The 14,235-nt window shown below is 49.2% G+C and overlaps 1 protein-coding gene across 1 annotated transcript; it reads left to right on the forward strand.

Moving 5' to 3' along the window:
- Positions 1-2,100: 2,100 nt before the first annotated feature.
- On the forward strand, positions 2,101-4,247 carry C7H17orf47 (chromosome 7 C17orf47 homolog). Its single transcript, XM_013347526.1, has 2 exons — positions 2,101-3,523; positions 4,180-4,247. The coding sequence occupies exons 1-2, from the start codon at positions 2,101-2,103 to the stop codon at positions 4,245-4,247; spliced, it is 1,491 nt and encodes a 496-aa protein (XP_013202980.1).
- The last annotated feature ends 9,988 nt before the right edge of the window (positions 4,248-14,235 follow it).

Raw genomic sequence — 14,235 nt, forward strand, 5'->3', positions numbered from 1 at the left:
TTTTATAATGTCCACATATGGTAAATGCAGAAAATACTTATTAAAATAAGAAAGTGTTCCTTTTACTTAATTTCAACTTTATAATTCTTGCAAACTCCTTTAATTTGGGGAAAAAGAAAGAGCTTAGAAATATTTAAAATTCAAGTCCCTGTAGAGATTAGAATGCCATTATAATTAACCACAAATCTAATTAATTTTACCATAACTCATTTGAAGAAAAACTAACAGAAGAGAACGGTCAATATAGTGCACAAAAACCTGAAGGTAAGTCAGTCTTGGCCCAACATCTGTAATCCCAGCATTCAGGAAGCTGAGGCAGGAGGGTTGTGAGTTAGGAGCCACTTGTGCAACACAGTACGATTCTGTCTCAAAAACCACCTGATCTTTGAGTCAGTGATAAAAGGTTGCATATGTCGAGACCAGCCTGGTCTATAAGAGCTAGTTCCAGGACAGGCTCCAAAACCACAGAGAAACCCTGTCTCGAAAAACAAAAAACAACAACAACAAAAAAGAAGAAGGTTGTACATGGTCATTTCCGTGTCAAAAAAGAATGTAAGAAAAAAGGGGGGGGGACCATTTCCTTTTTTATCCACAATGGTCACTGAAATGGGAAAACCACTCTTCGAGTAAGAAAAATCGAGAAGGCAGGTGAACCTGCCTGTAACTCCTACAGCCTGAGAAGCTGAGGCAGGAGGATTGCGAGTGTGAGGCCAACCTGGCCTTTTAGTGAGAACCTGTCTCAAAAGAGGAAGAGACCGAGAAGATGACTCAGCAGCTAAGAGGCATCCTGTTCTTGCAGAGGGCTTGAGTTTGTTTCCAGCACACACATCAAGTGGCTCATAATGATCCAGCACCTCTAGTTTTGGGGGCACCAGCACTTACATGAACATATACATATCTTAAAAATTAATATTTTTTAATTTTTAAAAGAAAGTTGGAATATAGCTTAGTCGATACCTTGCCTAACATACATGAGGCCTTGTATGATCAACAGTGCATAAACTGGGTGTGGTAGCACATGCCTATAGTCCCACTCCTTGAGAGGTAGAAGCAGGAGTACTGGAAATCAGAAGTATAATGTCAAAAAGCCAGGTGGTGGTGGTGCACACCTTTAATCCCAGCACTTGGGAAGCAGAGGCAGGCGGATCTCTGTGAGTTCGAGGCCAGCCTGGACTACAGAGCGAGTTCCAGGACAGGCGCCAAAGCTAAAAAATACATACATATATATATGATCCTACAGAAAGAGTTCAAGCTCAGCCTGGGTTACAGAGACAGAGAGAGAGAGAGAGAGAGAGAGAGAGAGAGAGAGAGAGAGAGAGAGAGATAGATATGGGGGGGGAGAGAGGAGAGGATGATTATCTGATTGCTAACAAGATTATTAGTGAGAAGGAACATTAATGTTTATTGTGTGATACTCAGGAGCCAGGCAGTAGTTTCCAGACTGAAACTAAGAATCAGGTCCAATCATTTATGATCTAAACCAAATTAACTCCAGATCTTTACATATGATACTACATGCTCCTTGAATAATATAAAAACGTATGATTTGAGTAACCTAGGTTTTGACCCTAGACTCAAGCAAACATTATTCAAGAAATTTGGATAAGGCTGGAGCTATTTGTTTTTTAATTCAGTTGTAACAGTTTCAAACAAAATTGGAGTAACTGTGTACATCACGAAAGGTACCTTGTTAGGTTGACCCGAGTGACTGACTTCACACGATATTCTGACTGATTTCTAGACGAGTCCCTGAGAATTCCTAGAAGCCAGGAAGAATAAGGAAAATTCCAAAGCCTTCCCTGTATACAAGGAAATCCCGATTTTCTTAAGCCCTTGGCCAAAGGTTGAGCATCAAGTACACAGCCAGGTTCGGTTTCCTTCTGTGTACTGATATTCTATGAAGAATTGTAACTGCAACACGCGATGTTTAATAGAAAGCTCTTTCCTTTGTGACATCATCAGGCAGATTGTAAAGAACTGTTTAAGACACTCAGAACAGCAGCCACGTTTGTGCGGGACCAAAGAACAGCCGCCCTGAAAACAGTGAAGATAAATACTCATGTTCTATCAGGATCCTGAAAACAAGCCAGCTGATAAAACATGGCATCTACCCAGAAGGCCACAGTCTATCATGTGTTGAAGACAAATAAAAGTGGGTCCAAGGTAGCGGTTTCATCACACAGAGGGGCTGAGGTGACTGCCTCCACTCCTCAGCGGGGCCATGGCTATGTTTCCTCAAGCCAGCGAGGCCCTGCTGTCTCCTTGAGCCCTTCCCAGAGAAGATCCGAAGCTGCAACTCTCACCACTCACTGTTCAGTGGCAGACTATCCTCGCTCTCTGTCCCCACAGCCAGGGCCTGGCCCCTCTACAGTCTCCACTTCACGGGGAACTGAGACCCGACCAAGAACAGAGACATCCCGCCCTCGCTCTCCTCATCGAAAGAACCAGTCAGTGCAGACACTATCTTCCCATCTCTCAGGAGGGCGTCGGAATGTCAGCCCAATGAGGGAAGAATCAACCCGAAGATACGAGAACAAGCCAGGCCGTGAGGTTGGCTACCATTCCTCTTTGGCTTCTGATGCCAAATACCGCCACTTGAGTTTTGTAAGTGAGAAGGAAGAGGACCCACCCTCCAAGGTCCAGAACCCCCAGGGGGTTAAAGTACCCCGTAGGGTTTCAGCTTATCCAAAGGATGAAGCTATACAAACAGAGCCCCCCCGAAGGACTACTGTTGAGGTCAAATCTGCCAGAAATGTCTCAGAGCATGGCAGTCATGGCACCAGTGACCATCAGACAGTCGTTAGAAAGATCCCTCCCCAGGAATCAGAAATTGCTCCTCTCAGCTCAATTCTCTCAGAACCTAAGCAAAAGAACGTGAAAGCATCACCAGGCCTCAAACTCTCTGTCCTCAGAGATTTAGATGGGGCACCCCGAGTTCCTTTGCGTTCAGATCGTACAGTCTATGTGGAGACCAAGCCCTATTCAAAGGTTTTAATATCAGAAATAGAACCCACCATGAAGCCTCCAACCCGAGACCGTGAGGTTGGACGCAAGGTGACCATCTCCTCAGGAAAACAGTCAGTACAGTCACCTCATCGTGTGACAACTCGAGCAGTATCTGAAGGACACTATAAATCTCCCCTGTATACAGATCTGTCGCCAAAGCCCTCCATCCATGCAGAACTGGAGTTGACCCCTCGGCCTTTGCCCCCGAGGTCCTTACCTAGGTATGGGCCTGGTTGCTCATGGTGGGCCTTACTGAATCCTAAAGTTGAAACGCCCCCAAACCAGCCATCAATATTTGATTTTGAACCTACGTCCCCTCCTCCCCTAGACCCTTTAGAGTCTTTTTTTGAAATGGACTCAAACCTTTTCTGTGAGGACCTGATGTTCCAGAGAGAAAGAGGAAGCCTGCCGCCGTCACCAAAGGAGTCTTTACACCGAGTCCCATTGTTAGACATGCCGAAGACCCCGAAGCACACCAGCAAACATCCCATTCAAGGTTTCAATGCTTTCTTTCTGGGTACGTGCAGCAGCAAGCGGGTCCTGGGGCAGCCCACACGTAGTGAAATGGGACGTTGGGATAGGCATGAAAGCACCCCCTCGTCATCCCGGGCCCCAAGGCTGCCTTCCTGCTACTGCCAAGCTGCTTCTACTTTTGAGCTCAGTACTCCATGCCTTGGCTGCCAGCTTCTCTGAGCTCCACGCTAGTGACATCAGTGCAAGTGGTTAAAGCTGGAGTTGAACACGACCTCCAACAGTCAATGCCGCTTAACTCTGCCGTGGAAGGTAGAATGGCTGGCAGGGTCAGACGTGGATGCCTCAGAGCGTATATAAAGAACTGAGGCAGGGCGCAAGCTAGTAGGGGCTGTCAAAAACAGTAAGAGCCCTGCGTTAATGTCCTGGTTTTAAAGTAGAGTAGGTAGGGAACACATGGGCTGGGGCTCGGGCTTCCTGGAGGGGGTTAGCGTTAAAGTTCCCAGAGAGGGTATAAAGATGGACAGGGACAGTGGTGGGAGGAGAGCCCTGGAAGATGGACAGGGACAGTGGTGGGAGGAGAGCCCTGGAAGAGGCCAGGGGCTAAGAGGACTTTCTGGTGGAGACCTGGAGACTTGGGTAATGGAGGGAGGGGTGGTGATATTCCACGGACAGGAAAAAGCAAGGTTTTGTTCCTTTCAGATGTCTCTGAGGAGATGTACAACCGGATCCTCTGGTGGCTGAAAGGTCTGTGTTCCCCCTTCTTGTAGGGGGGGGTTTAGGGGGTGGCAAGGCAGGCGAGAGGGCGGCCTCCATGTCTGTTGTACCGCTGGGTCTTTTAAAGTGACTTGGGTTTAGACCTTCAGTTCGTTATTAGTCAGCCCTTTGGGAATGTGAATCTTTTTCATCTTCCACAGTGAGCTCTCACGAAAACTCAGTTCTGGGACGGAGAACAACATAAGCCCTGTGGTCCTTAAACTTAATCTCATCTATCATATGTTGGAGGGGTTGTTCATTTCTGAGACAAGATCTTGTTATGTATCCTTGACTGGACTTGACCTGGCTATGTAGACCAGGATGGCCTTAAATACATAGAGATCTACCTGCCTCCAAAGTTCCACCACCCCCAGCTTCTGTCACCCCTTTTAAGATTTAATTTATTTGATGTGTATAGGGTGTTTTGCCTGCATGTAGCTCTGTGCCCATGAAGGCCAGAAGAGGGCATCAGATCCCCTGGAACTGGAGTCACAGACAGTTGTGAGCTGCTATGTGGGGGCTGGGAATTGAACCTGGTTCTTCCGCAAGAGCAGCCAGTGCTCTGAACAACTGAGCCATCTCTCCAGCCCCCTGTCATGTGTTTTAAAGAGAAGTCACCAAAACAAACTACCCGCTTTGAAGCGTTGCCCATTGCTGAGTCCACAGTGGCACTGGTCAAGGGTTCAGAACTCTCTTCACGTCCTGTCTCCACTTGTTGCCCTGAGAGGACTCTGACCCTGCTCGCCCTTCCCCTCCCCACACCAAGAGGTCTTGCGTTCACCTCTGGAACCACTGGCATCCTTCGGGTCCTTTTATTCCTTTTTATGCTCAGTCTCCGGTGGCGTGGGAGTGGGAGCGAGGATCAGACTTGGAAGAGTGTATCTTGGTAGCAGAGACTCTTGCAGTAAGAATTATGGCATGGTCAGGTGGTGGTGGTGGCACACATTTTTAATCCCAGCTCTCGGGAGGCAGAAGTAGATCTCTGTGAGTTCAAGGCCAGCCTGGCCTACAGAGCTAGTTCCAGGACAGCCAGGACTATTTCATAGAGAAACCCTGTCTCAAAAAAGAATCAGAAAGAATTATGGCTTGATAAGCTCCTATGCTATTAATGGGACAGAGGCCGGGCTCTGGATGGCGTTCCTGGGGAGGAGAGAGTCTTAGGAATGCACTGCAATCCTGAATCCGCCTCCCCTTTGGAGGGTCTGGCCCGTGTGAGCGGCTTTAGATGTAAAGCCCTTCTCAGGGTGCCACTGCTGTTCAGGACATTTGGGACCCCGGGAAGGGGCGTGGGTCCGGGTTATACCCATATCAACCTGACATCTTTAGTAACACTCTCTTTTTCCCCTCATGTTGAAACTTTCTGAATTCCATTTGCTGCCCCCCCTGGAAATGCCTGGCTTCCACTTCTTTGTTATGACAGATGAGGAGGTAAGAATCCCTCTGGGAGGTGACTTCCAGTCCAGGGTCCCCAGCCCCCATGGAATTCCCACTCCTGTCGTCTGATGGAAGGGGGCATGGAAGGAGACAGAACTGCAGCCTGTGGCTGGGTAGGCTGCCGAGTGCACAAAAGGCACTGTGTTGCACCCAGGGATATTTGTACCAAAGTGTTAGATGAGCTAAAGTTGCAGCTTTGAAGAGAAAGAATAGAGCATTTCCCAGGGCTCTGTGGGAAATGGGGCAGCTATGGTCTAGGTCATTCCCCATCTGGCTCTTCCCTCTCCTGCCTAGGGCACTTCGGAAGGGGGTCGCTTTTCTGGGTTGCACACTGTTTGAGTCCTCCAGTCGGAGAAACATGAAGTGGGCTCCGTTCTTGGCAGCCCTGTGTCCTAAATTTGGCAGCGTCCTGATTTTGCGCTGCATTTGCTGTCCCCTTCGGTGCTTTTGCTCTTCTCGTCCCACGTTCGATAAGATGGCCACAGCTCTTCCTGCCTCCATTCTTTCCTTGACCACATTTATTTCCTACCCGAAGCCTAGCAAAGTCTCCTCCATGGTTGCCTGACCCACGGGGAACAGTTGACTTCACATGGAAAAGGAGTGGGGACAGCAAGAGCTCAGATAACAGAACAGCTGAAGGGGAGGTGTCCAGGAATGCAGCTACCACCCCCTCTGCTATGAGTTCTTATCCAGCCTCTGGCCTGAGCTCAGCTGTAGGTGGGAGCAGCCACTTTTAGATACTATCCCCAAGCAAAGCAATAAGTCCCTCTCTTCTCTGTTTCTTCCTGTCCCGTCCGCTCCTTCATTCCATAGACAGTTTTCTAATCAGATGTGTGACATTCACTAGGCACTAATACACACACATACACACACACACACACACACACACACGCACGCACACACGCACGCGCGCGCGCGCGCATCAGTTCTTTGCTTTGACATACTGACTGCGCGAATGGGGAGATAAGACATGGACAGGAAAAAATAATACTGCGCACTAGGCTGTGCTCAAATACCCAATCAACAGCGGAATGAATGCTCTCGGAGGGGCTTAGGAGATGGGGAGGAATCGGGAGGAGGTAAGTAAAGGGTGGTTTCACCCTCCTTTCCAACGTCAGAGGAAGATAGCATAATACAAATTTATACCTTTGGGAAGGCGTACTGTTTTCTTTGGTTCAAAATCTGATGCCTGTGACTTGAGCAGGCTCCCTTCCATCCCATCCCCCAGCCTCGTCCCCTTTTCGTGTGCATCGAGCTTTAGTTTAGGAAGTCAAAAGCCTCGGCAGCAGAATGACATCTTCCCAAAATAGCTCTTGCCCTGTCTGGATAATTACAGCTCTTCAGCCCTGTTCAGCAGCAGAGCTGCTCCCCAGAAGCTGGGGAGACAAGGCCCTCAGGCAGCTGGGCCTTCGGTCTTCCCTAGTTCTCTGGAAGGAAGGTTTGGATAGAGTTGGGCAAAGCAATCTCCATGAAAAGCCAGCTTTCTCAACCTGTCCTTTTGGGCTACACAACTCTCTGGCAGGCCCAGGATGGAGACTATGGTCCTGCTGTGTGAGGACTCTGGTTCCTCTGGTTTGGGAATGGCCTGACCATAGAAACTGTTCCAGATTCCATTCCCAGCAGGAATTCTCTAGTGGCGTGACCCCAGGGGCTGGCTCTTGAAAGACATTATTTGTTACTGAGCTTCGTAAGCTCCTCTGGGTCCACAGCTACGGACGACACCAGATTCAGCCCATGTCTCTGTCCGTCTCCTTTTGTCTAAGGAGTGGAGTTGAAAGGCGCAGCTCATCCTTGGATTGGGATGGTAGAGGTGGAGTCTCCTCGGAGAAGACTGGACTAGACCGAGGGGGACATCCTAATGTGTGTCTGTTAGCAGAATCTCAACAAGAAGGTTCTGTTAGGCCTTCAGTGGGCCAGGGAAACTGCCTTCTCCTCTGGCCTGTGGAGTTCCTGAAAATAATGCAGCTTTTGTTGCTGCTGCTGCTGCTGCTGTTGTTGTTTTTCAAAACAGGGTTAACAACCCTAACTGTCCTGGAACTCGCTCTGTAGACCAGGCTGGCCTCAAACTCATAGAGATCCGCCTGCCTCTGCCTCCTGAATGCTGGGATTAAAGGCGTGCGCCACCACCACCCAGCAAGAATGCAGCTCTTAATCAGAGGGGCAGCAATGGCTCTGATGGACAGGACTACTCCAGCCCCAAGATCACATGTCTACGGGATCCCCACCTTACTAGCTAGCCTCTGTATGTGCCTTCTTAGGCTATCAGAAGACGAGGTGGTTTCCTCCCTGCTGTATCTATCAATTATGCAAGAAACTGACTCTGGAAATGAGGGCAGGAACTAGAGAAGGCCTCCAGAGGTACTCCAGGCAGACTGGAAATGTCTTCAGGGTGACACATCATTTGAGCCTTGAAGGACAGGTGGTCAGACTCCTGTGACTTCGAACCCTGGGGATGTTCTTCTCTGAGGCATTCTGTTTACAAAGGAAAGCCCAAGTCTCTCAGGAACTCGGGAGAGTCTACCTTCACGAAGGTGCAAACAGAAACCTAGAATGGAAACTACTTGAAAGGAATCCTGGGAACTCACTTCCTCACCTTGCCCATTCCTCCTGCTCTGCATAGAGGCTAGCGTTGAAATCGTAGGCGCAGTGGGGGTGAAAGTGAGGCAGGAAACCTCAGCAGGCTCATACAGCAGCCTGGCACCCCCCCACCCGCCACACACACAGCTTCTTACCTCTTGGATGCCACCTTGCTCCTTTTCAGCTGCCATGGGTGGCCAGCTCTGACGTGGGATGAACAGCTGGGGACTTCTGGCCATGACTTGCTAATCCAGGTTAGGTTGCCCAGCTCATAGGGCTTTTTACCAAAAGTCCTGCTTTTCCACTAAGTGGTTGACCTCACCGCTAACCTCTGGAGATGAGGAGTTGAGGGATGGAGCCCAGCTTCACCCCGAGACCCAGGCAGCTGACTCTTAAGCCTATTGTAATGAGGTCAGGAGAATGTGATTCCTTCTTGGCTTTGATGGTGGAACCGAAGCTAAACTTCTTAGTTTTTGTTGTCAAAATAATCCCACACAGGGGCTGGAGAGATGGCTCAGTGGTTAAGAGCACTGGCTGCTCTTCCAGAGAACATGAGTTCAATTCCCAGCAACCACATGGTGGCTCACAACCATCTGTAGTGAGATCAGGCGCCCTCCTCTGGCATGCGGGCATACATGGAGGCAGAATGTTGTATATATATGATAAATAAATCTTTAAAGAAAAAAAATAATCCCACACAGGCACATACGTTTTGGACTTCCTAATACATGTTTTTCTTTTTTGTTTCCTTATGTGTATGGTATTTTGCCTGGATGTATGACAGTGTACCATATTTGTGCCTGGGCCCTCTGGAAGAGCAGTCAGTGCTCTTAACCATTGAGGTATATCTCCAGACCGCTCCACTCCCACAAGTGGACCTTGAAGAGCTAACCGCTTTCCTGACTGGACTCCACTGCCCGTTCTTTCTATTAGAATATTTTAGCCATGTTTGAGGTGACGGTTTTAGTTAAGGGGAAAAACAGTGGTCTTAGGTTAGGGACATTGGCTTCAGGGGCAGGGTACTACCTGAAAGACGAAGAAAAATCTTTAACCCAGAAGCCACCCTGACAGCTGTTCAGCCAGAAGGCCACTATCACGAGCAGCAGAAATGGCTAGATCCCTTCACCCCCTGCTCAGCTGCCGTTGGTTCAGCTGCTGGGAGGGGAGCAGCAAGACAGCTGCTCCTCAAGGCTGGACAAAGGCTTGGAGGAGGGGAACAGAATGTGAGTAACGCCTCTTAGTTCCAGAGAGAAGCCCCAACTCCAAGACTGGGCCTGGAGAGGCCAGATCTCTCCCTTGGCACACCCACCATTGCCAAAGTCAGCTAAGCCCAGAGAGTGTCTGTAATAGCTTTTCTTGGGAATTTGGGTTAGTTGGTCTAAGGCCAAGACCTGAAAAGCTGGTCCCACGGGTGGCTGCAGCGTATCTCAAAGTCACTCCGAGGCACTACTCTGGTATTCTCTTCTCCCATCTCTCTGTACTACCACACATGGACAATCTTAATCCTTTGGAGGGAAAACATTTGAAATAGCCACAGTTGGCAGCAGCTGGCTGGGTGTTGATAATGTCCTCAATTGCAGATATAATAGCTGCTATTCACTTTAGTGATTTTTACCATATCATGTTCCTAAATATTTATAGCAAACCGTGGAGTAGACTCTTTTTCTCTACTTCACAGATGAAGGAACTGAGCGTCTGGGCTTTGCTTGTCAAAGCCGAGAACATTGAGGAACATCCCATTCTGAGATTCCACTGTGCGGTACAGTTATTCATCTGTGGCTGCATCTTCCTGTAAAATAACTTCTCGGCATTTTAGAGATGTCAAGACCTGTGAAGGGGGCTGCATTACTGAGGACACGTTCGTGTCTGTGCACGAGGCTGAGGGGTAGCCTGTACTGGAGGGCAGACAGCATGAAGGACAAGTGACGGGCCAATGACGTATAGAGCCTCAAGGCTTGTCTGGGCACTAACATCAGAATGGAAAACTAATTCATGCATTATTGTAGTCAGTCCATATTGATTGGCCAGCTCCCGGGGGCAGGGCCCTGGGTTACCATCACAACACATCTCTGGTCCCTGGATAGAAGTCAGCAGAGGTTGCAACAGAAAAGACACCCTCCTCCAGCCCCTAAGGGGCTTTTGCTTAATTTGGGAGAGTTTGGTACACCACACCCGCAGGTCACTTGAAAGGGTGTGGCCATGCAAGGACAAACAACGTCTAATGAACGGAGTCAGCCAATCTAATAGCACTAAAACATTTAGGAAAAACCAGGGTGGGAGGAATACCTTGTCTCAGTATGACAAAAACCTTGGTAAATTAGTTCCTAAAGACCACAGGGCAGTTGAGTCAGTGACCTCGGGACCATGGGAGGTATTTAAAGAGGCTAGGGAGACAGAAAGGGCCTCTAGGAAGGGTCAGACCATTCAGAGAGCAATGACATCAGAAGGCATGCAAGGCCCTTCCCACTTGGAACTCCTGGGCGCTGAGCGGGAGCTGGAAATTCTTACCTTGTTGAAATGGTTGGCTTCGAGCACCTTGCTAACGTCAGAGCTGCTCTCTGCATGGAGCCACATAACAGGTACCCAGAAACAAAATGATCCCAACCTTGCCACCCACACCTCAGGCCTGCCCCAGGAACGCGAGGCAGTGGCTGGTCTGGTAGGTGGGCTTAAGTTTTGTTTCCTATTCTTTACAGACCTACTGAGGTTTCCTTGAAAGACACACACACACACACACACACACACACACACACACACACACACTCTCCAGCTCTTTGGTGCTCCCAGAGCTCCTGGCTATAATATCATCAGTAAGTCATTCATTTGTGGTGGAAGGGAGACACAATTAGATCTTGGACCATGTTGTAATAAGAGTGCCGGGGCTGAGTCCCCTGGCACCCAGCCGCCCACATGGCTAGCTTAGCTTATGCCCTGAAATAATTACACGGAAACTGTATTCTTTTAAACACTGCCTGACCCATTAGTTTCAGCCTCTTATTGGCTAGCTCTTACATATTGATCTAACCCATTTCTATTATTCTGTGTAGTCCACAAGCTGGCTTACCAGGAATGATCTTAACCTGCGTCTGTCTGGCGTGGGAGAACCATGGCGACTCACTGACTCAGCTTCTTTCTCCCAGCATCCTGTTCTGTTTTCTCCGCCTACCTAAGGGCTGGCCTAAGAAATGGGCCTAGGCAGTTTCTTTATTAATAAGAAATCATTCCCACATCAGGACCACACATGGGAAACAGCTGCTGAGAGGCAGTAGTGGCCTTTGCTTATCACACAGATCTGAAACCCTGACTTCCTGTGGTCATCATTCTTTATCCTGGACCTGACCGTAGGTTCTAACTTGGCCCCCACACAGCCTTGCTAAACTGCTGTGCCATGTGCAACCTGCATCCATGAACGGGTAGAAGAGACAAAGTGGAGGACCCCATGGAGTTTTCTGTAGAGGACTTGGGGGAGCAGGCTAGAGCTGTACTTGCTGGGGAGTGACGTGGTCCTCTGTGCTGTCCCCCCATGTTTGGCTCCCCATGCTAGCGGTGCCCAGGAAACTGTACTCTGGTCAAGGGTGTCAATGCTGCTTACCCCTCTGGCTGTTTTCTAGGGAGTTCTGTGAGCTGCATGGTGTTAAGGCAAGGTTGGCCAAGCCATCTGACTCCTGGAGGTGCTTTATGCAAGAGCAGCTGGATCCGGGCTATGTTGCTGACCACACATGGATCCGGCCCTGATCAATACAGAGAAAAAGCTAGAAATTGTGGGGAGGATCCATTTTGATTCAGCGAGAGAAACAGAGGCCCAGGAAGATCAAGGGAAGTATGCCGAGGCCACGTTCTCACAGAGTCCTTTGAACGCTACAGGGTTGGCATACAGGCCTGCGGGAGCGGAACGGCTTAGCCTGCCTTCAGCTGTTAACTCACCCCCTATGTTAAAGTGCCATCGTGAGAAAGGGAATGTGTGCCATCAAGACCCATGCTTCTTGGCTTGGATCTGAGTTTTATGGTCTAAGGCTTCTCTTGGGGCCTTTCTCAAGGCAAGCTGGCACCAATATGCCTCAAGACATTTAGGGCTCTGGAGCCTAAGCTGCAGGTCCAGCCGTAGCCGAAGGTAAGTTAGCTGAGCTGCCTTTTGAGAGAGTTCACACTTAAGAGTGGGTTAGGCCTAGAGTCTGGTGGATTTGATAATAAAGGAAAACAAGACTTTGGGGAGGCCTGCCACTCCCTCCTCCTTTTTAGATGTGTTTATATTCATGTATGCACAGATGCGTGTGTACCGGCAGAAGCCAGGCCGGAATTTGCCTTGGGTGTTGTCCCTCAGGACAGCCATCCGCTCTGTCATTGTCATTATTTTTCCAGACAGGATCTCTCACTGAGACCTGGAACTTACCAGTTAGGCTAGGCTGGCTGGCCAATGAGCTCCAGGGGTCCACCTGTGTTAGGATCACAGTTTGCCACCACACTCAGCTTTTTATGTGGACTCTGGTAGAACTCAGGTCTTCACGCTTGCTCCACAAGTGCTTTACAGACTGAGCTGTATCCTCTCCTCCAGTCCAGGCTCTGCTTTCTTCGCTATAGACTTTCCCCCACACCTACCTACATGACCAGAAAGACTGACAGGTATCTTACAGGTGTGCTGGTGGCCTGGGGCTGTGTGTGGCCTAAGGTTGAGACTCAGATCTTACAGCAGCAGCTGCTGCATCAGGAGACTTCAAACAGCACTGGGGTTTCCCTTTTATGTTTTTGTTTTTCTGGCTGCAGCTTGAGACCTCCTGTCTACCTCAGGCCTTTGTCGGGAACCTATTTATATCTTCAGATATATCTTCCTCTGTGAAGCCGAGCCGTGGGTCCCTACCACGTCCCTTTGGCTCTTTCTCAGTCTCTTCATGGTCAGACTTGCCCTTTATTACTTTTTGTTTTGTTTCAAGACAGGGTTTCTCTGTGCAGCTTTGGAGCCTGTCTTGGGACTCCCTCTGTAGACCAGGCTGACCTCTGCCTCCTGAGTTCTGGGATTGAAGGTGTGTGCCACCACCGCCCGGTTCTCCATTGCTCTTGCTGTCCTCCAAGGCAGTGGTCCTCAACCTGTGGATCGTGACCCCTTTGGAGTTGCATACCAAATATTTACATTATGATTCATAATAGTAGTAAAATTACAGTTATGAAGTACTGAATTTTTTTGTTTGTTTTGTAAGATAGGGTTTTTCTGTGTACCGTGACTGACCTGGGAACTCACTCTGCAGATCAGGCAGGCTTGGAACTCAGAGATTCGCCTGCCTCTGTCTCCTGAGTGCGTCATCACTTCCTAGTACTAGCAAAATAATCTTATGGTTGGCGTCACCACGACATGAGGCTCTGTATTAAAGGGTCATAGCATTGGGAAGGTTGAGAACCACTGCTCTGAGGCCTACAGAAGCGTACTGCATACTCTCCTTCAACACCACGTCCACCTTGAGAACCCAGAAGGACCAGTCAAAAACTTAGAAACCATCTAGTTTCCCCCCTTATGTTTTGGGGTGGAAACTGAGACCTTGAGAGGTGAAGTGAGTTGCCTAGTCTCCTAACTAGAAAGGCTTTTCCTCAGCCTGCTGGCACTAGTACTGGGAGTGGGTTATGGCTGAGGGGCTCAGCTTTGTCTGAAGCAGATGGAGGCAGGGGCCAGTCAGTTAACCTACCCTTGGGGAAGGGCTTTTGGGCGTCAGGATAAGGAAGGCTTCTGGAAACTTCCACAGGAGCTTGGCCGGTTCAGACCTTACTTAACTCAGGAAATCCATTCCTAAGCATCTCCCTTTGGCTAGCTGCTGCTCTGACCCTTCTGACCTTCTAATGCTCCTAAAGCTGCTACAGCAGCGGCCCACCCCAGTCTGCCTGCCTGTCTGGGAGGAAGGGCTGCTTCACTGGGTTATGCTTGGCCGGCTTTTCTAGAGGCCCGTCCACACTCTGCTTTGCTCCCGGCAAGGCTCCCCTTCCCTCTGAAAGCCATTCTGCCCGATC

This window comes from Microtus ochrogaster, chromosome 7 (genome assembly GCF_000317375.1).
Source record: "Microtus ochrogaster isolate Prairie Vole_2 chromosome 7, MicOch1.0, whole genome shotgun sequence".
NCBI classification, from domain to species: domain Eukaryota; kingdom Metazoa; phylum Chordata; class Mammalia; order Rodentia; family Cricetidae; genus Microtus; species Microtus ochrogaster.